The 20,025-nt window shown below is 40.2% G+C and overlaps 2 protein-coding genes across 6 annotated transcripts in view; one reads left to right on the top strand and one right to left on the bottom strand.

Annotated features, from left to right (window-relative positions):
• The window catches only part of LOC122575907 (tryptophan 2,3-dioxygenase), a 47,977-nt gene extending 37,862 nt beyond the window's left edge, over window positions 1-10,115 (bottom strand). The window contains exon 1 of the mRNA XM_043745410.1: window positions 9,967-10,115. The gene's annotated coding sequence lies outside the window, so the exon portion shown is untranslated. The remainder of the gene's footprint in view (window positions 1-9,966) is intronic.
• The window catches only part of LOC122575877 (ATP-binding cassette sub-family A member 13-like), a 32,261-nt gene extending 13,384 nt beyond the window's left edge, over window positions 1-18,877 (top strand). For 2 of the 5 annotated variants that reach the window (XM_043745368.1, XM_043745376.1), the window contains exons 29-50: window positions 130-453; window positions 601-1,096; window positions 1,203-1,323; window positions 1,400-1,590; window positions 1,652-1,790; window positions 1,962-2,169; window positions 2,985-3,125; window positions 4,036-4,225; window positions 4,372-4,566; window positions 4,698-5,216; window positions 5,290-5,468; window positions 5,568-5,832; window positions 5,891-5,990; window positions 6,082-6,224; window positions 6,307-6,507; window positions 6,886-7,066; window positions 7,142-7,254; window positions 7,327-8,155; window positions 8,481-8,629; window positions 8,917-9,099; window positions 10,981-11,224; window positions 15,182-18,877. In XM_043745368.1, the coding sequence (XP_043601303.1) occupies window positions 130-453; window positions 601-1,096; window positions 1,203-1,323; window positions 1,400-1,590; window positions 1,652-1,790; window positions 1,962-2,169; window positions 2,985-3,125; window positions 4,036-4,225; window positions 4,372-4,566; window positions 4,698-5,216; window positions 5,290-5,468; window positions 5,568-5,832; window positions 5,891-5,990; window positions 6,082-6,224; window positions 6,307-6,507; window positions 6,886-7,066; window positions 7,142-7,254; window positions 7,327-8,155; window positions 8,481-8,629; window positions 8,917-9,099; window positions 10,981-11,224; window positions 15,182-15,307 (5,237 nt within the window). In that variant the 3' untranslated portion in view covers window positions 15,308-18,877. Of the gene's footprint in view, window positions 1-129; window positions 454-600; window positions 1,097-1,202; window positions 1,324-1,399; window positions 1,591-1,651; window positions 1,791-1,961; window positions 2,170-2,984; window positions 3,126-4,035; window positions 4,226-4,371; window positions 4,567-4,697; window positions 5,217-5,289; window positions 5,469-5,567; window positions 5,833-5,890; window positions 5,991-6,081; window positions 6,225-6,306; window positions 6,508-6,885; window positions 7,067-7,141; window positions 7,255-7,326; window positions 8,156-8,480; window positions 8,630-8,916; window positions 9,100-10,132; window positions 10,206-10,279; window positions 10,454-10,980; window positions 11,225-15,181 lie in introns of those variants that run through there. The other 3 variants (XR_006319582.1, XR_006319583.1, XM_043745382.1) reach the window with 3 other exon arrangements.
• Window positions 18,878-20,025: the final 1,148 nt, after the last annotated feature.

Below are 20,025 nucleotides of genomic sequence, written 5' to 3'. Positions count from 1 at the left end.
GTTAATTTTGAATTTGAAATTTTTCATCAGTTAACTGAAAATTTGTACCTCTGAATTTTTGCACTTTCGAACCTGGAAATTGAAAATTATAAATTAAAACACCGAAATTTCGAATTTTGTTCTGTTCAGCTGAATTTTGCAGAAACACCTACAAAGGTGTTGTGGCCATGGGAGGCGGGAAAATTATATGGTCTTACGTGAAACCTCTACTACGTGGTAAAATACTTTATGCTCCCAATACCACAGTAATCAACAATGTAATGACATTAGCAAATAAAACATTCGTGGAAATGGAACACTTCGGCGTATTGATGAACAGTTTCGAGAGAACTTTAACCTCATTGGCGAATCTTACCGAAATGAGCGACAGTTTAAGGGAGCTTCGAGACATAATGTCCTCAGACGTTATAAAAATCGCCATTAAATCATTTGGTGGAAGCAATTTCGAAGGCGGTAAGTTGTCCTAGGAAAAGGTAAAACAAACAACTATGTATTCTTGGATTATTCAGATTTCTTTAATAGAATCAGATCAGTTCACTCCATCTTTTGTAAAACAAAGACGCGAACGTGCCTTTTCTAAAATGTTTCATCCTCTTCCAGGGGATTTCACCGATATGGATCTCAGCGAGGTTTCGTGGCGACTTAAGAAATCCAAACGTTTGATAACGATGGTTGGTATGTTGAATGATTTATTGGAGTGCGTGCTCGTAGATCGAATAAGAGGATTTCGGTCCGAGGAGGAAATGGAAGCGAAAGCACGGGTTCTGATGGAAACGCGAGAATTTTTAGCCGGTGTTGTCTTTTTGGATAAAGGCCCAAAGAGATCTAGCAGATCTTTGCAGCATGAATTGCCCGATAATATAGTGTACAAAATTCGAATGGACGTGGACTACGTGCAGTCCACGAAGAGATTAAAAAATCAGTTTTGGATTCCTGGTCCGGAGAGTAGTTTTATAGAACACCTGAGATATATGAGAGGATTCGTACAGCTTCAGGACTCTATCGATCGAGCAATTATAAGAACGAAAACTCAGAAAGATCAGGATTGGAAAACTATGACGCAACAGATGCCATATCCTTGCTGGGAAGACGTACCGTGTGTATAATATCTTGTCCTTCTTTTATACTTACGTTTTAATTAATTCTGCGAAACAATTTTGATAATAATAATAATAATAATAATAATTTTATGTATCACGTAGCTTTCAAACAACTCTCTACGAGTCTCAAGGTATTCAAGTTTGTTTCTTTTTTGCGCTAATGATGTGTGTTGGAGCAGCTGTCAGGCATGTTGTGTGGGAAAGGGAATCTCAAAATGCAATGGTAACAGGGGAAATATCACAACATTAACATTTCAATTAACTAATGGCATTAGTTAATTCCATAGTTCCGTTTCTAGGTAATGAGCGTAATGGGATTGAAACCTTGGAGAAACACTGTCGCCTGGTTCATTACGACATTTATAGAACTCTTAATCGTGTTGTTCTCTATCGCAACAGTTCTGCTTGCTGGAAAAATTTTACCAAAATCTGATGCTTCTTTAGTTTTAATCATGATGATCGATTACGCGTTCTCTATCGTAACCTTCTGGTAAGTTTTATCAAATTAATTGATCATCAACGTACTTTATTCTACTAAAACAAATTTTCAGTTACATGATTTCAACGATGTGCAGCTCAGCAAGTCTGGCCGCGATCACTACCGTGGTTATGTTCTTGCTGACATTCATGCCATATGTCATTGTCATTGCTATGGAGGCCGTTATTGGTCTCGGGTATAAGCTTCTCATCGTAAGTTATCGCCACCTAGCGTAGCAATAGCATTTCCGTGACAAATAACACGTTCGAACGATGCGTCCGTGTTAGGTTTCACGATAAAACCACCATTTCCTATAAAATTATGTTAATGCCGCGCACATTCTGCGAGCAAAGGGAACGATTTATCAATGCCTTTCTCCTTAGTGTCTCAGCATGTCGACCAGCTTTTGTTACGGTTGCTTGTACGCGGCCAGGAAGGAAGTTCAAGGCATCGGACTAACCTGGAGCGCGATGTGGGAGGAATCTAGTCCCGGCGATTCGATGTCTTTGGGTTGGGTGCTCCTAATGATCGCCTTCGACGGCTGCCTTTATGCCTTAATCGGTTATCTCGTCGCCAGATACACGAATTCAGGTAGAAACTTGTTAAACTTCTTCGCCTCTCTAAACGGAACTCGCGTGAACTTTTAGAACTTTGTAGAATCGATCTTTCATCGTTCGGTGGAGGTGTCACCAGCTTAGAGTCTACTACAACTTGTTCTACTTTCTTACATTTATTTATTTCCTTTTTTTTTATCGCATTGAAAAATTCGTTGGATCTATACAACTACACACAACAACGTTATCCAAATAACTTTCTAACATGATATTTGTTCCGAAGATTTCGAGAGACCACTTGGGATCTCTGGTGCATGCAATGTCGCGAATTTATTGAATATTTCTCTGTATCCTGTCTGTGTACCCCTTTTATTTATTACTCTATTGTCTATAACCATTACTAAACATAGAAGAAGAAAACATGGAGAAAGAACACAAGGATGGTATCACTGAGGTTAAACGTAACATCGTTATAATATTATTCGATGTTATTAGATATAATGGAATATTTTTGAAACTATCTATTCAACATTCACGATACTACCTTGTTTCCTTAGTGACATCCTCCATGCGTTCACAATGAAACAACGAAAAGAACATTGTTACGAATTCTACACGTTTACACGCACCTCTCGTTCGCATCGTCGCAAATTTGCGCACAGATTTCACCAAAACCTTCCCTCCTCCCCCATATAATCGCCACTGATGCTGCAAAGAGAAACGCCAGGAGGGCGGTCTCGAGATGCGGTAAACATTCGCAAAGAAAAGAAAAGACGGTGCGTGTCTCCGAGAGAAGTTCAATGACCTGGTGAGTTTCTGGAAATGGACGAGCATTGGCGAATAATTTTCCAGGCAGGGGCTTTCACGATTTGAGGTCCCGTAGCTTATGGTGGGCCGATAAACGTTCTCTCTATGGCAGACCAAGCTACCTCGCCTTCGTCAACAACCTCTATTTCACTAACGACGTTCTCCACCCTTCAGCCACTTACCAAGGTATCGCACTTGCTCGCTCTTTCGCTTTTGCACGATATTTCAGCTTATCTTTTTCTTTCTCGCTTTTGCTATGTTACGTTCTGCTCTTACATTGCATTCGAGCTTCGTTCGCATTATTCAAATATTTGGTTGTGTATATTTCAATTGTCATTTATCTCATGGCTTTGTCTTATTCTTGCATACTTTTTTATCCCACTCGAGAATATTCGCTCGATACGGATATTTGGGAAAATTACTAAATCGTTTGATATCGCGAGAACACCAAAGGTGAAACGTAATATAATCTGCATAAACACGGTACCATCCGTCTATTTCGTAAAATTTGCACGGGAAAGAGCTATTCGAATATTTGGTTTGCACTGAATATGCAAATGTTTGTTGCTACTTCCATGAGAGTGTGAATTCACACGTGAATGCTTAATCTATTCAATGTTGCAGTTCGGATGCATCATGGAACGGGTGTTTCGGTAGGAATTCTTCTTGATAGTTTACCTATGCACATGTTTGCTTGAGTTCCACGCAAACCGTCCGACTATGCAACGATATCAGATATTCGTGTCTTGTACAAGTTTCGCATTTCTGTATATACTTCTTCGGTGACTGACGTATAGATTGCATGCTGATACTGCATGCGATGCATGAGTTAGAGAATTCGCTTCTATTCACGATAGATAATATGATTTGTTTTCTCTCTTTCTTTTTTTTTTTTTTTTTTTTTTAAATAAAAGAAATCTGAAGAAGCCGAGAGAAAAGTTATATTTTGCGGGAAGCATCTGCTTTATTCGATGAATATTTTAATCTGCTTTTCCTAGGATTAGGTAAAGCTGTATAAAAGATAAGAGAGCTTGCTTAAGAAATCACTGTCGATTCTTATTAAAAATACGTGTTCTTTATATTGCATGGAATACAGACGAAGAGAGCGACGCGAGTAACTTGACAGTCAGCGAGAAACAAACAGGAGTGAGATTTGAAAATGTCAAGAAGATCTACAACACAGACCAGGGTGAGGTCTTAGCAGTGGATGACTTTAATTTGAGACTTAATGAGGGCGAGGTGACGAGTCTCCTTGGAAGAAATGGCGCTGGAAAAACTACCATTATGTACGTGAATAACACGATTTCTTCTAACAAAAATCTTTCCTGCCTTATCTTCTTTAACATCGATTAAAGGGATTTTGACAATTTCATTCGTAAGCGACGGGTATTTGAATTCATTCTCGTTATTCAAGGGCGTACTTTCTTTTCAGTAAGATGCTGACGGGGATGCTGGCTCCGACCACGGGTGAGATCTGTTTGAACGGTGAAGAGGGTTGCAAGCCCGACATAGGGGTCTGCCCTCAAGATAACGTACTTATCGGTACTTTGACACCCAGAGAACATTTAATGTTTTACGCGAAACTAAAACATCCTGACGACGTAGATATTCAACGAAGCGTGAACGAGTTAGTATATACATTATTAATAAATCTTCTTTCACCGTCGACTCCTTCGAGATGCGAACTCCTTTTCCGTTTCGATTATCTTTAATCTCCTTGGATTTCAACTGTTGTTATCAAGCCATGTGTTCTCGTAGGATGTTGACCTCTTTGGAACTAGGCAGACAAGAGCACGAACCAGTATACCGGCTCTCTGGCGGCACAAAGAGACGGCTTTGCGTGGCTTTAGCATTTCTAGGCTCACCGAAGCTGGTGATCCTCGATGAACCAGGCGCCGGAGTGGATCCAGCCGCGAGACGTAGGATCTGGCGTCTAATCGATCAACACAGGATCGGCAGGACCGTCATTCTATCGACTCATCATCTGGACGAAGCTGACATACTCAGTGACACCGTCGTCGTGATGCATAAGGGAAAGATACTTTGCACGGGATCTCCGTTATCCCTGAAAATGATGCACGGTCGTGGATACAGACTTCTCGTAACGTTCCCTTCTGCCGATCGTGAAGAAAATGTTAATTCGATCGAAAGAAGAAAGGTGGAAGCTTTAAAGAGCGTGATCGAAGAAGTGGTGCCTAATGCGGTGACTAATGAAGTTTCTAGTACAGAGGTGGTCGTCACGTTGCCTTTCCAGGGGAAGAATGGTTTAAATAATAAGTAGGTTGATCGTTCGAAACTTTATCGGTCGATGCTGTCTGTTATTAGATTTTAGAAATAAATTATATTTTAGTATCGCGCAAGCTGTGAAGATTTTGGAAGACAGTTGCAAAATTCTGGGTTACTCCCACTTTTCCTTGGAATGTGATACTTTGGAAAGGGTTTTTCTAGATCTGTGTTCTAGGGCAGAGAGCGGTTCGTCCATTATAACACCTATTCAAAATAATGTTATTAATATGGGTAACGTGACTGGTACGTGAGACGATGTCAAGTATAGGATGATATTTTTTTATTGATATTTGTTAATTAGTTAATTTTGTTAGTTTAATTTTTAAATTTAATTCGTAACAGGTCCCACGGTATCCAAAAACGTTGATCTAATTGACATCGAACCATCCTTGAATCCCTCCCCTATTAGGCAAATCAAAGCTCTGCTGAAGAAACGAATATGGCACTTCAGAAAGGATTGGTTGACATTCTTAGCCGGTCTCCTCTTGCCAACCATGTTCGTTGCGGTTGCTATGGGATTCTCTTTGATCAGGCCTCCATCAGGGGATGAACCACCGCTGGTTCTTACGCCGAAATTATATGACACACATCCGACCTATTTCTACAGGTATGCATAGTGCTTGCTGATACGTGGAGTTAATATTAACCGTGAAATTTATTCCTAGTATCGATAACGGTGACGATTCGTTTTTGCAACACGTATCGCTTCAGCTTCACGATCGATTCGGGGATGACTATGCTGGCGCATGGCAAACATTGCCTAATGTATGACCTTTACAGAATTACGCTAAAAACATGTGTATACTGGCAAAGTGAATATTTAAACTTCAACGGCAAATATTTTTTATTTCATTAGGACACTGGTACTTGTAAATGTCAGGACGGTCAACAGGTTTGTCACGGCGTGTCCCAAGCCGTTGAAGGTCTTTTACAAGTATTACCTGGCAGGCCCACTCTAGATTGGATAGTGTCGACTCATCAAGAATACATAGAGAAGAGGTACGGCAGGAAGAAAAATAAATTCACTATCGAAGAATTTAATTTTATGAATTGAAATTTGATTAATTGTGATATTTCGCAGATATGGAGGATGGTCATTGTTCCATTCCAACGACGAACCACTCTTTGTTGTATGGTACAACAATAAAGGTCACCATGCGTTGCCATCTTATTTAAGCGCATTGAACGAGGCAATCTTAAGAGCATCAGGTGTTCAAGGTCGTCTAACAACCTTAAATCATCCCTTAAAGCTATCCAGCGATCAATTGAACCGAACCACATTGTAAGTTCCAATTTCCATATATTAATGAAAAAAAAAAAAAGAAAAACAGAAATAACACGCGTATTCTCACTTACTGTTATATTTTGATAAACCAAACGCAATTAAGGTCAAAAGATTAGCATACCATGCTGATCTTACTATGTTGGTAAAATGAAGCGGAAAATGTGCATAATAAAATTGCGCGTGTTGCGTTTACTTTTAATTAACTCCTGGCGTCTATACAATCGCGTCGCTGAACATTTCAACCGGATTTCGTGGCTTTCATTATTCGAATCCTATTTCTGTCTGTTAATCTCCTTAACGATTTCGCGTTGCGTTTCTCGCCTGAACTAATTCAATATTAACGATCCGAAACGTACGAAATTTACGTCGATTCAGATTGCAGCATGTGGCTGACGTTGGCGTGGCGCTCGTACTTTTGCTCGCGTTCAATTTGGTAGCTGCTCAAGGGTCAAAAGAACTGGTGAGGGAAAGATTATCGGAAGAAAAAAGAATCCTGTTTCTTGCTGGCGTTCATCCTGTCACTTACTGGATCACCGTATTAATTTGGGATTTCTTCGTGAGTGATCAACGAAACATTCGTGAGAATGAGAAGAAGAAAAATTGCAAGGCAATTTGAATTCGAATCTTTTAGGTGTTTGGCTGCTCCATTATTTTGGCTGTCGTGGTTTTCGAAATTTTCGGACTTCCTGCGTACGTTGCTAGGAGCAATTTGCCTGGCATTTGTTTACTATTGTTCCTCTTTGCGTAAGTTTGTATAGTATATGATTTACTGTTGTGTTCATTCAATTTTGATTAATCGAATTTATTAAATTGTAGATGGGCGGCGTTACCATTTTCACATCTGACTGAAAAAGCCTTCAACGATTCAAGCATGTCGAACATGGTCCTTTTTTGCGTCAACACGTTTATAGGCGTAGCTTCCCTGGCCACTATTTTGGTACTCGACATTCTAGGTAAAACGAAAACTACAGAAGATGTACGAGATATCCTGCACTACGTCCTACTCATCTTTCCCCAATATGTACTGGGCGATGCTCTAGTACAAATATCACGGAATGATATCACGGCGCAATTATTAGAAAAATTCCATATGGATACTTATCAGTCACCCTTAGGTTGGGAGTTATTGGGTCTTCATTATGTTTTCCTGACTGTCGTTGGTGCCGTTCTTTTCTCTTTGAATTTAATGATCGAGTGCCGATTTCTTCCCAATTGGTGGAGTAGACAGAGGTGCCCGTACGAAGCGTTTCAAGAGGACGACGATGTGTCGAAGGAAAGAATGAGGGTGGAGGGTGGCATGTCAGACGATATCTTGCAGACAGTGAAACTTCGCAAGGAGTATAGAAGTGTTTATGGTACGAATGTAGCCGTTCAAAACTTAAGCATTGGAGTGCAAGCAGGGAAGTGCTTTGGTCTTTTGGGAACGAACGGTGCCGGGAAAAGTACCACTTTTCGCATGTTAACAACGGAGATTATACCGACAGCAGGCAGAATAATACTGAGAGGCAAGGAAATCGGTTCAGGACCATTGTGCAACGGTGAAATCGGTTATTGTCCTCAGAGCGACGGTTTGGATGGTTTTCTTAGTCCGCATCAGTGTCTAACGATTCACGGGGAAGTTTGCGGGTTGAGCAACGTTCCCAAGGTAAGGGTTGATTTATGTTCAAACTCTCGGCCAATTCTCGCACTCTGAATTTTCTCGGAGACCTTTGAATAACTTTCATCGTGCTTCACTGGCGCAAGGATCTTGTTTTTAATTATTTTCCGTTCGAACTTTCGGTTGATAGCGCAAAGACGATACAGAGGCAAACAGGTGAAAATTCAACGTGTACCTGCCTTTTTTCCACCTTGTTTTAAGACAAATAATTCCACGCGGATGAATTTTAGAACTTGCTCTTTTAAGAACCTTTTTTAAGCCACTCCCTTTTGCAGGAATTTAATATTATCCAGTGAAAAATTGTTTGTTTCAGGCGGTCGAGTTATCGCTGAAGAGACTCGATCTTCTGAAATACGCGCACAAGAGAGTGAGCAGTCTCAGCGGAGGTAATAAAAGGAAACTATGTACTGCCCTGAGCGTAATGGCTCCGGTGCCCGTAGTTCTTATGGACGAACCAACGAGGTATTTCGTAAAACGGTTTATTAAGAGCACCTTTTTAATAAGCACAAAATTCATATTCCACTTATTTCCTTACTTCTCTATGTTTAGTGGAATGTATGCGTTTATTACAACTTGTCTTTCGGCTAGCAGGGGCTTTCGATTTTATACATAATCTTATTTTTTTAGAATTAAACATAATCATTATAAATTCTATGTATTCTGCTTTCCTTACATTTACATTACATATTCTAATCTTACTCTCTTCTAATTCTATCTAGTCTAATTCTACTTATATAAATTATGCTTAGTGGAATGGATCCTGCAACGAAAGATTTGGTAGCCAAAGCAATTAGGCATATGACGAAGAACAAAAGTTGCGTAATTCTAACTTCGCACAGCGTGGCAGAGTGTGAAAATCTGTGCAATAGAGTCGGTATTCTTGCCAAAGCTGGTCTCAGATGTATAGGGACGCCACAGCATTTAAAGCACAAGTAAGTACACAAATAAATACTTCCACTAATCGAATAATGCTTTTCGTTTCGTTACTCATATGTTCATGTCCCTGTACATACAACAAGATTTAAAAGTTCCATTCGACATTAATATACTATTAACAGTTACAGCAGAATGTTCAATGATTCCGGACGAATATGCAAGTTCGAATATCCGGACAGGATTTATTTCGATCGACGTATTTTAATGATGTTGTTCCAACTAATGGATCGTTCGTGTTGATTTCATCTCACGGATAGCTTTCTGACAAAATCCGTAACGCGACAATTTATTTGCCATTCCCTCTCGCCTTCTCCCTTTTGGTCAATTGATTTTTAATTTCGTTCATCATTTTCCGCGCATTCGATTCCCTCCGCGCGGAATTTCATAAAATTTCATTTCCGTTCAACGAAACCGGTCGGAGATTACGTTTCGGTTACAACGATACTCCGCCGTATTACCAAACGTGCCACGAACCCCCAACCACGTCTCCCTGTTTCGCTTGTAACGCGTGCGCCAGCCCTTTAACTTCCTTTTCGGAATATAACATAGCACGCCATAAATATTTAGCTCTGGCTGCACCTTTCGCCTCCGGAAGTAACTCGGCGAAAATGTCCCCCTTATATCCCCTTCCTATTTTCTCTTTGCGCCCCGCCATCGAGCGCCAGAGAATTTACGATATCTCGCGTGCACGTGTGCACACCACGTTTATACAGTATTCCCCGGTGTGGTAATCCATCCACATTCTCCGGAGAACGTCGGATGGCAAGAAACGAACCTGTCCCCGTCGGATTTTTTGCCCATCGCATAAACAGTAGGATATTCTCGCGTGCCCCTATGAAATACCGTGTGCAATATATACTTACCTCAGGACATTATAAACTTCTGTTTGCAACCAGCTTGTTCTTGCCGAAATTTCGTTCAGATTTTCCACCTCTATATCGTTGCTCGTACGTTGTAACTTGTTTTATCATATTCAGTTCATATGTGATTATCGTATTCAAATTGTCGTTTAATCGCCATACTTTTCAGATACGCTCGAAGATGACAGCTAATGGCTGATGGTAATTGTTGAGAACTGTGGATCTTAATTGCCGAAATAAAAGTAAAGGAACACTAAGGTTACACTTAGAATTCGTATTAAACTAGTTTTAGATTTATTCGATAAACGATTTCCAGGATCTTCGTCGATATGCATTTGCACGCGTCTCGGCACTTTCTTCGTCTCATCATCTTCCATACCACACTGCCAACGGAACAGTTACGTTCATCTGGTTTTCGAGACGCCGCGCACACACATACTTCAACAAGCTCATATTCACATACGTGTGTCACTACTACGCGGCCAATCTAGTTTAGTACACAAAATTATACATATCTCAATAGTAACAAGAAAAGATTGTTTGTTTGAGAAAATTACGATCAAAATCGAATCGGTTCTACGATGCACATCGAGTTCTCTCAGCAATTCTCGCTCTTTTTACTTGCTGGGAAACGGTTATTGTAGAGAGAAACAGCTGACGTGCAAGCTATCCTTTCTCACGACATAATTTATCGATGCTGATATACGTATACCGATATAAATGAATACAAATAGGTGGACTTGCCGGTGAACGCGCATAGTGCGATAAATATTTGTTACACCTCTTTTCCTGACTATTTCCATTTCGCCCGTGTACGTTCCTCTTGGACTCATTTCCTTCTTGCCTTTATTCCTGTCTGTTAAAGACAAGCTTGAGTATTTCAATCTCGTTGCCGTCAATGGCATCTGCGGTATCGGTGATCGATGTGCGTTTCGTTTGAACAACGTCTTTCGAATATTTAATCATTTACTTTAGCCTCGGACTTATTGTCTTGTTCGTTTGCACTTTTGTTCATAGATTTGGCGAAGGCTACGTAGCGTTTCTACGATTCCGGCAACCGATTTCATCCGCGGATCTAAGGCAAGCCGTTCTAAAGTATTTTCCGCGGGCTGTGGTTTCTTCGAGACAAGCCAGCGCAGCTCGTCTGCTGGTACCGCGAAGCCAGGACATGCTGGTGAGCAGCAGCTTTAATAAGCTGAAACTGTTGGCCGAGGAACTGAAAGCCACGGACTACACGTTGACACAAAGTTCGCTGGATCAGGTACGTATCATAAAAGTTTCAAGCGTATCCAGAGAAATATAGTTTCGTGTTTCAAGGATTATGTTTTACTTTGCCGTTTTAAATTACACTTCCAGCTAAAACGTAATACCGACATTAATTATAAAGGTTAATACCAAAGTTAAAGCACAAGCTTAAGATTAAAAGGAGCATCAACGTTTGAACTAATTCGATTTGGAATTCTATTACTAGAATAGTAGTTGATAAATACTTTCAAGTTCGCGGAACAAGTTGCTTATCGATGTTTCGAATCAAACGCGTATCGATGAAATACTGGGAGAATGTTGCGCGCACTATACAATAGTCTTGTCTCGAGCAGATGATGCACAGCCTGCACGCTGTCTGCCATCAGGCTGTTCGATCAAGGACGATCCTCGTTTACGTACCACGTAGCCTGAGGAATATTAATGGATTTGTCGCCTTACGGCTCACGTTGGTGCACAACGTGCACCAACCTCCCGTCGTGGTTTCTAACAGGCTAAGAGCCAATTTTCTTGTATCATTGTTTGCTTCTGCATATAATGTAAGCTTGTTTATACATTTTCCGATATATTTTATTACGCCTTTAAGTCGGTGACTATACCAATGTTCGCCAAGATCGTACGGAATTATTCATAATTAATTATTCTCCGCAGAAACAATTTCATTCACGCGCAACGAAGCAACTTTCCAGCCGTTTAATCTTCCTCGCGAGCTGGGAGAATTTTAATGCCGCAACACCGATGCTCCTCTGCGAGCTTCTATCAACCTTTGGCCATTTTTTCTCGCCGGGTGGCAACAGAGGAATTTTTCATTTAAGCGAAGAATTGTGTTGAAAGTAACGGCAAGCAGCGGCGTGTAATCGACTCTTCTGATCGATCGACGTTCACTTTCCACGTCGTGCGAAACAATGTTTCCGTCCTTCGAGATGAATTACATGTTCCCGACTCGTGATTGTCTTTTTCATTTCCCGAGGTATTACGCAACCACCGCGGTTAGTGTACCGCGTGAAATATAATTAAAAGTTGGGAACGCGTATCACGGAGGAAATACAGGAAGGGTAAAGAAAAAAAAAAGAAGAAAATTTGCATTCTACCTTTGTATGTTTCCCGACGTCGGATCCTGTCGATTAGAGGGCCAGTGATATTTGCTTAAAATTCCGTCGCAGATTCATGCAAAGTGTGCAGAATTTGCATGCGCCTGTTAATAAAGGAAGCGCAATTTGAACGCTAATTAAAAAAGTTACATCTCGGAAGTTCGTGGACATAGCCAGCGCTCGCTGTGATTAACGCCATTTAGAAATTTATTCCGGCCTATTCAGCCGGACCTTTTGTGTTTCGAGTTTCATTGAACTCGTAGCTCGTTTTACCTGCTTGACTAAAAATTTTTATTCCATCGCCGCGTTTATGTTGGTATACGGCCAAACTGGCTCAAGTTCCATACGGTCGTCTGACGCCTCGAATTCGCAAGAGAAAAACGATCTAAAGTTTTTCTCGCCGCTTGGGGATCCACGTTACGCCTAAATAATTCATAGCTGAGCGATTACGAGGTTGGCGCCGGAATAAGCGGAGATTCCACGGCCCTCGTACCACCATTCAATGGAATCACGTTCGCATCGTTTGTCCGCGTCTCGCGCCACAGCGTCCTGTCTCCTTAATGGAGATAAGATTCCAAGGACCGTCTATATACGTGGCTATGACGGGATTTGTTGATCCGGTTATGTTTACCCGTACACAAAGCTCATCCCTGGAGATTAACTCGGTTGAGAGACTGCTCCTTCTTAGTCTGAAACAGTTGCCCCTGGTGCCAACCCCAAAATTCACCCTGAATAACTAATTTCAAACACCTTCTGGCTTAATTAATCGTTATCTGTGCAACCGGTTGCACGATCCACCTATTCTTCAAAGACCTTTCTATTCGGACCATTGAACCACTTAATTAATTGCTTCACACGCGAAAGAAGCGACTACTTTTGATCTTTTTGTTGCAACAATTTTCTCATAGAGTTACCTAATCGACGATCAGCAGCAGATAACGAAAAGAAACTGGTACTCCGAGTGTGACTCGACTCGAAGTTGATCCAACGAGAGAATATTAATTAAACAACCATCGATACGAACCGCTCGAATAATAAATTCGGTATCGTAGAGAGATTATTGTCATTGATAATCAGGGGATCGTGCATTATTTTGTATAGTATTCTGCGTGAATCGTTTATTTGTTTCTATATTATTGCTCCATTCTTCTCCGGAATACCGTTTAACTGTAATTACCAGTTTCCCTTTATTTTCGTAAATTGAGAAGGACGCAACTAGAAATTGCTTGAATTCAACAATAATCGGAATAACAGGAAAGTTCATGGACGAACAATAGAATTTGAATAGGAGATAATTACGACGACGTTTTATAAATAAGCGATAGAAAGATAGGATCGTAAATCACGAGGCTGATCTCCGACGTGACGAGATCGTAGAGATAAATATACGTAGAGTTCGTGGTCCCTGAAAGTACGTGGCTCCTTTTCTCGCCGATTTTTCTATGTTTGTGGATGGCGTTCACATCTGAAAACGAATTTCTCCCTTTGGTAAAGGGAAGAAATTGAAAAGGAATCTCTTTGGAGACCAGAATTGACCAGAGCCACAGGAAGGTAAATTCATTCTGGTCTGGAAACGAAGAATCGCACGCTATCAAAGGCGACCGAACGGCGGCAATTTAATTGCTGGCGACGCGGAAAGTAAGCGTCGACCGTGTTTATCGCGTTTCGAGAACTCGAGCAACGATCGTTTCGACAGTCAGGAACACACCGCCCGCATAATTTAGTCGGCGAAATTGTACCATTGCCAAAGGCGTTTGCGAAACAGCGGGATTTCCCAGCGCCCTTTAATATAGTGTCTTGGAAAACTAACTGAATTAAGATCGCTACATGCACCGATCGTTCGAATATTCAGGACTTGTTCGTTAATTAAAACGTTCTATATAATCGTGTGGTGTTTCAGCCTCTTAAATAATTTACACGTCGTGTATACTGACTTTTTATCTGCGCGTACATGTACCGTGCTTGCACTAAAAACACATTAGAAGTTACGTTTTCCAGATTTTAATGAATACACATTTTTCCATTCTTTTCGAGATAAAAAAAAAAAGGATACTCCTGTCGTTTCAGATTTTAGTGCTGTGATTTTCAAACGTTAAAGATTGTCAAGAATAAGGAATCGATGATATCAGGTTACCCCCGATGGCGACGTCATGTTTCACGAAGCAACCGGTAACGCGAGACAAATTCTAGCCGCAAAAAGGTTGAAACCGGGATGCAGTTCTTGCTTCTCCAGGGTGAACTTGTATGTAAACCGCGAAGACTCGGCTCGTTCCGCCAGACTTTCAAGATTTTTATGGTTCCTCGTAGAAGGGAAAGCGTCCTGTCCTCGATTACTCTATTCCGTACCGGTCCCTTGTCTTCCTCTTTTAATCCCCTTCACTCACGCGCGATATCTCGACGCGGAGGACGCGATAAACGATCGCAGCGATATACCGACGCGACGATATATCGACGCAACGATCGAAAGTTTAAGCATTTTCATTGGGAGCAGCGTGCACAGACTTGTGAAACTTTCACGGTTCTCATTCGCAGTAATTGTCAATTTACTCGTTACGATACATTTGACGCAATCAGGTTGCCGGCATCGAATAGTCGATAAATTTTCAGCAAAAGTTCTCTTCCAATAAATGTCACGATAATTCACATGACAACGAGGAAATTGAGAAATAGTGGTTATATATGAACGTACGCTATAGCGTCTACGTACTATCTGTGTCTATTATTTTATTCACCAATCAATTTATGTTTCAATTTTTTTTTTTTTCGACAATTGCCTTTTATTGCGATACAATACAAAAAGGGAAAGAAGGGAGAGAGAGAGAAAAATAGAGTAAGAGAAATTAATTAAAGTTTTGCTTCCACAGGTGCTCGTGAGTTTTTCGGAGGACGTGGACAATGAAATCGATGGATCAGTTTACGCGCAGAGCAGTACCAACAATATCTCAAATATTTATACCAACATGGATACCATACATATGGAAACATTTTGATAGATTTTCAGTTGACTTGTGTTTACAATCGATACATCGTTATTGATTTTAAATTTCTATTTAATACGTGTTTTTACATAATTCAGTAGTTCATTTACCGACGCGTGAATCTCGTGGAGACTTCTGTGATAGCTTTACTTCTGTTGTATAGCGCCATGTTGGACGTATTATATACACTTTCAACTGTCGCATCGACGAACAAGTGCACACGATTGTTTAGTTACTGATATATATAGATATATATATGTACAACTCGCGTATGATACAAATTTTTATATACATTTGACATTTTACAAAGTTACTTCACTCGAAATGTTTACACGAAATTTATTATTCCGGTTATGCGTTACCTATAATTAATAGATGTTTAATCGACGTTACATGCGTTAATATTATTCCATAAGCCGTTAATTGATCGCCGCGTGTACGATAATCGTAGCTTTAATTTTAGTACATATGTATATCATCTTCTCGTTCGAATACAGACGCGGATAAGTGTTTATTTCATCCGAGATAAAGTTGGATCGCGTTGCATAAAGCGAAGAAACTAGGTCAACTATTGAAAAATTTCCACACGGCCCGACAGATACATAATATCTATCAGCACTCCTCCTTGTATGCCAATACAGATTAATTAATGCAACGATTAATTGTATTATAGATAAATATTATGTAATATGTGTATAAGATTTTACTATTTTTCATGTTGTTAAGTGTACAAGTTTAGAGTTCCTTATTAAATGTAAAGAGAGAGAGAGAGAGAGAGAGAGAGAGAGAAAAGAAAAATGTCGTTGTTAAGCTAGTTTCATAATATTCGATTAATAGAAATTATCCGACGCGACGTCAAACGTAAGGAGCGAAAGAAATGAAACTAAAGTTAAACAACGATATCTTTCGAGTACATAAATTGATTCTTATCGCTCTTAAGTACACATTCTTTTTATTACGCTAGATATAATTTAAAAATTCACGAAAACCGATAAAACAAGGTGAAACTGTTTCGTAATTATTACGTTAACCGAAAGCGATTCGAGTATTTATCGATTATACGAGTAAAAATCGGCACGTACGGGAACGATACGCTACATTTTGTACGTTGCAAATGAAATCTCTATCCTTATCGCACCACGTAATTGATCGAACCACTGATAGTGGTCGTTATCGACAACGCGGGGTTATAACCATACAGTCGCGTGAAATTCGAACACGTCAAATCAAAACGTGTACCGGTAACACTTGCGATCGCAGAAAAGAAGAGAAAGAGCCTTTAACAATCGCGAACGATGCATTTCATCGATGAGACTCACGTCAGCCACCTTTCATTCCCTTTAAATTACATACTCGTCGGTGGACCGTCTGTCTATACGTCACTAAATGAAACGTTGACGCTGCCGAGACCTGAGCGAAATATTCGCAAAACTGGGAATATCCTGGTTTTGATTTTCTTCTCTAGCGGTGTTCTCAACGATTTGATTCGTGCTCGGTGGTACCCTCGTGTCGACGGAATTTTCATCGGTGTCAGCGAAACGATCGAGTCGTTCCGGGTAAGAGAGGAAATATTTGGCTGTATTTTCGTGGCTACACGAGCGAGGTGTCTCTATGTATTTCGATTCGTTCGATTCTATTCGCAGTACGATCTTCCAATTGAAATAGAGGAGAGCCGTTTGTCTTTGTTCGCGTCTACGATCGGCAGACGGTAAATCGAACGTGGATACTTGTGCAAAAGAGGTAAACAGAGAGATACTAGCAGCTAATTAGAATCGAAGAGGAATCGAATCGGTGTTTGGTCACTCGTTTCGCTTCCTTCGGCTTTCCACGGTTTATATCGTATCGAATGGCTCTTTTCCAGATTCGCAATCGCAACTGTTTCTCGGAAACGGTCGTTAAATCGTTCCATTTTATTGGCCATACATCGTTTTAGAACTAGCGTTTCATTCATCGTTTCGTTTTCTTGTTTTTGTAGAATTTCTACATCACCGCGAACCAAATTCAAATGTAAACGATATAAATGTAAACGATAGCTGGTGGAATTTTGAAATACTTTCGCGATAATTCTAATTCGAACGAGAATGACAAGTTTTAGAACGGACTTCTCCTGCAATTTCGTCGATTAAATAAACGTTGCGATAGAGGGAAGACAGTAGCCTTTTAAAGCAAAACCAGGCAGCGACATTTGTCATGTGCAGACGGAGAAAGCAACGAGAGAACGGAAATTATACCTATTGCGAGAGGAAGCATCTGCGGGGATAGAATCATTTCTCCGTTCTGTTCGTTAAGTAGGGAACGGTAATTTCATCGAACGAACTCCCGCGTTTCCGACGTTCTCATTATTGTTTCTATAGTCGCATACCACGCTGTATTTTTTTCACAATGACGAGTATCCGCGGATTTGTCAACCATCCGTAAGGATGCATGATACGAAGAGTAATTCTCGACCGACGAAACACGAATCAACGTTTACTGAAAGACTCTTCAGTTCTGTAAGAACATTGTTCTCGCATTGAAATTGAATTTTTCTTGAAATTTATTTGTTCGTACTTTGTTAGAAAATTATATATTACAGATTAAAGGTATCTCTTAAATTGTATCGTATATACATTAGTTGAATCGATCTAGTGGCACTCGATTAATTCACAAAACTTTGCTTTTACGCGGAACAAAAAGGAATAAAAAAGTAGATAGAGAGAGAGAGAGAGATTAAGAGAAGATATATATTTTTCGATGAATCAAACAAGTATTAAACTCGCATTAACGTTATTAACGTTCATTTGGCTGATCGAGGATTCGGCTCGAATTAGCGTGAATATTAAGGAGCACTCGGACCGAATTGGCTACGTGACAAGACTCGGTTACCTCCGGTCGACAGGAATTTAGGATGGAAAAGAGGCGAAGACAGGGATTAAGTCTCATCGATTTCGTTCGATACAGAGGGACACGTTATTAGCTCGGCTGGATTCGCTGCTTTACGAGAAGAATGGGGAATTAGTCGGGGTTGATCTTGAATTAAACTTTCGAGAAAGTGCGGAACGGAATCTCACGTGGCGCCGGGATTTAAATACGAAAGAGACGATTTATCGGCTCCATTTGCACGCCAGCGGATTTTCATTTCTACTGTCGAACAGCGGCAAGAATCGATCAATAAGGAGAAATCGAAATCGGGGGTGTGGCATAAGCTAACGATCAAATCGAGACATGTTTCATTCACGATTTATAATGTCGTTTCTGATCGAGCGTGCGTACGAGAAATTTGTCGTCGACGATATGAAACCGGTTCTCTTGCATTTCGATCGGCTTTCGCGCTAAACGTTGCTCTTTCATATCCGATTCGTTGTATTCGTACACAAGTTGTATCGATATTTTCGGGAGGGGAGGAAATTATGAAATTAGACGAGAACGAGAATCGTAATTATTTTGAATACGGTTGAAAAGAATGTTTCGTTCGAACGAGCAATAATTAAGCTACATTGTCCAGCGTAATAATTAAATACAAATTATAGGAGCTTCATGTATTATATATTATAAATTGTGACATTGCTTATTAATAAAGCAATAAACTGATCGTTCAGAAAATTATTTGATATTTATCCGTGTTATATGAAAGCCAGTATTTTAATCAAATTCTTCGCGAAACGCATACATTATCGTTTGTACGTTACGAAACATTTAATGCAATTAAGATATGCATAAATGAATGCTGTAATTACAAGATGAAATTGGTGTTTAGTCATCGCGTGTATTATTACTAAAAGTAGGTTGTGCTCACATCGGGATATTTTATTAAAGCCTACGTTTAAAATTAACAAGTGTTTCATGCCTTATGAAATGTAAGCGTCAACTGATCGATACAATTGTCGTGTGAGATATTTTTATACTTAAACGTTCGCGAATATCACTAGAGAAATGCGCGCGTCTATCGTTAAAGAAACGCGAAACAGCCGAGAATACTTGGCGAGGAATATCAAGGGTGCTTCTGTAACGTAATATTTTGCAAACCTCGAAACATCGTATTTCCATATTCTTTCTAACGAAGGAAACGATCGGATTAAATTGGTTCCCGTAATCTTTCAACCTCGTCGAACCCATAATGGCCCTTTAGTTTCGAACTAGTCCGCGAGATAGACAAATTATCCGTGTTGTTAACGACGGTAGACACAATGATGGATCGATGATCGATGTTGTTTAACTATGTATCATAACGATATCAATTTGCCATCAATTTACATGGAATCGATGTAAAGGATATCGTTTAAGGCGCCGCCGCCGCCGAGACGGGCGCAACTCTTCGAACAGGAATTATAGAAACTTGAAGAACCGATACAAAAAGTATAAACTATTTCTCTTTATTTTCTAATCTTTTTCACACGATTCTCTGTCCAGTTCGATTAAAACGTATTTCGATTACAATTACGATTACTATTGGGAATAGAACGAACATTGCAGGAAAAGAATTCAAAGTTACTGATTGATTTTATAAAATTCCCTCGCCGAGAGGATCCTAGAGGACCTAGACTGGTAGAAGTAATGGGCGCGAAATTATTCCAAGCGTTTTACTGGCGCATAGGGAACTGTCGTGAATACAGGTAACCAAGCGAATCGGAAAACCGGCTACGTACTGCGAAGCTTTGGTTAAACTTGGAAACAACTGCTGTCATTTGCAGATGCGCTCACCGACCGGCCGACGTTCGCGGAATATACATCCTTACTTTGGAGAATAAGAA

The sequence above is a fragment of the Bombus pyrosoma genome, linkage group LG2, assembly GCF_014825855.1.
Source record: "Bombus pyrosoma isolate SC7728 linkage group LG2, ASM1482585v1, whole genome shotgun sequence".
In the NCBI taxonomy this organism is placed as follows: Eukaryota; Metazoa; Arthropoda; class Insecta; order Hymenoptera; family Apidae; genus Bombus; species Bombus pyrosoma.
Note: the sequence above shows the minus strand (reverse complement) of the source record. Positions and strands in the feature narration are given on the sequence as shown.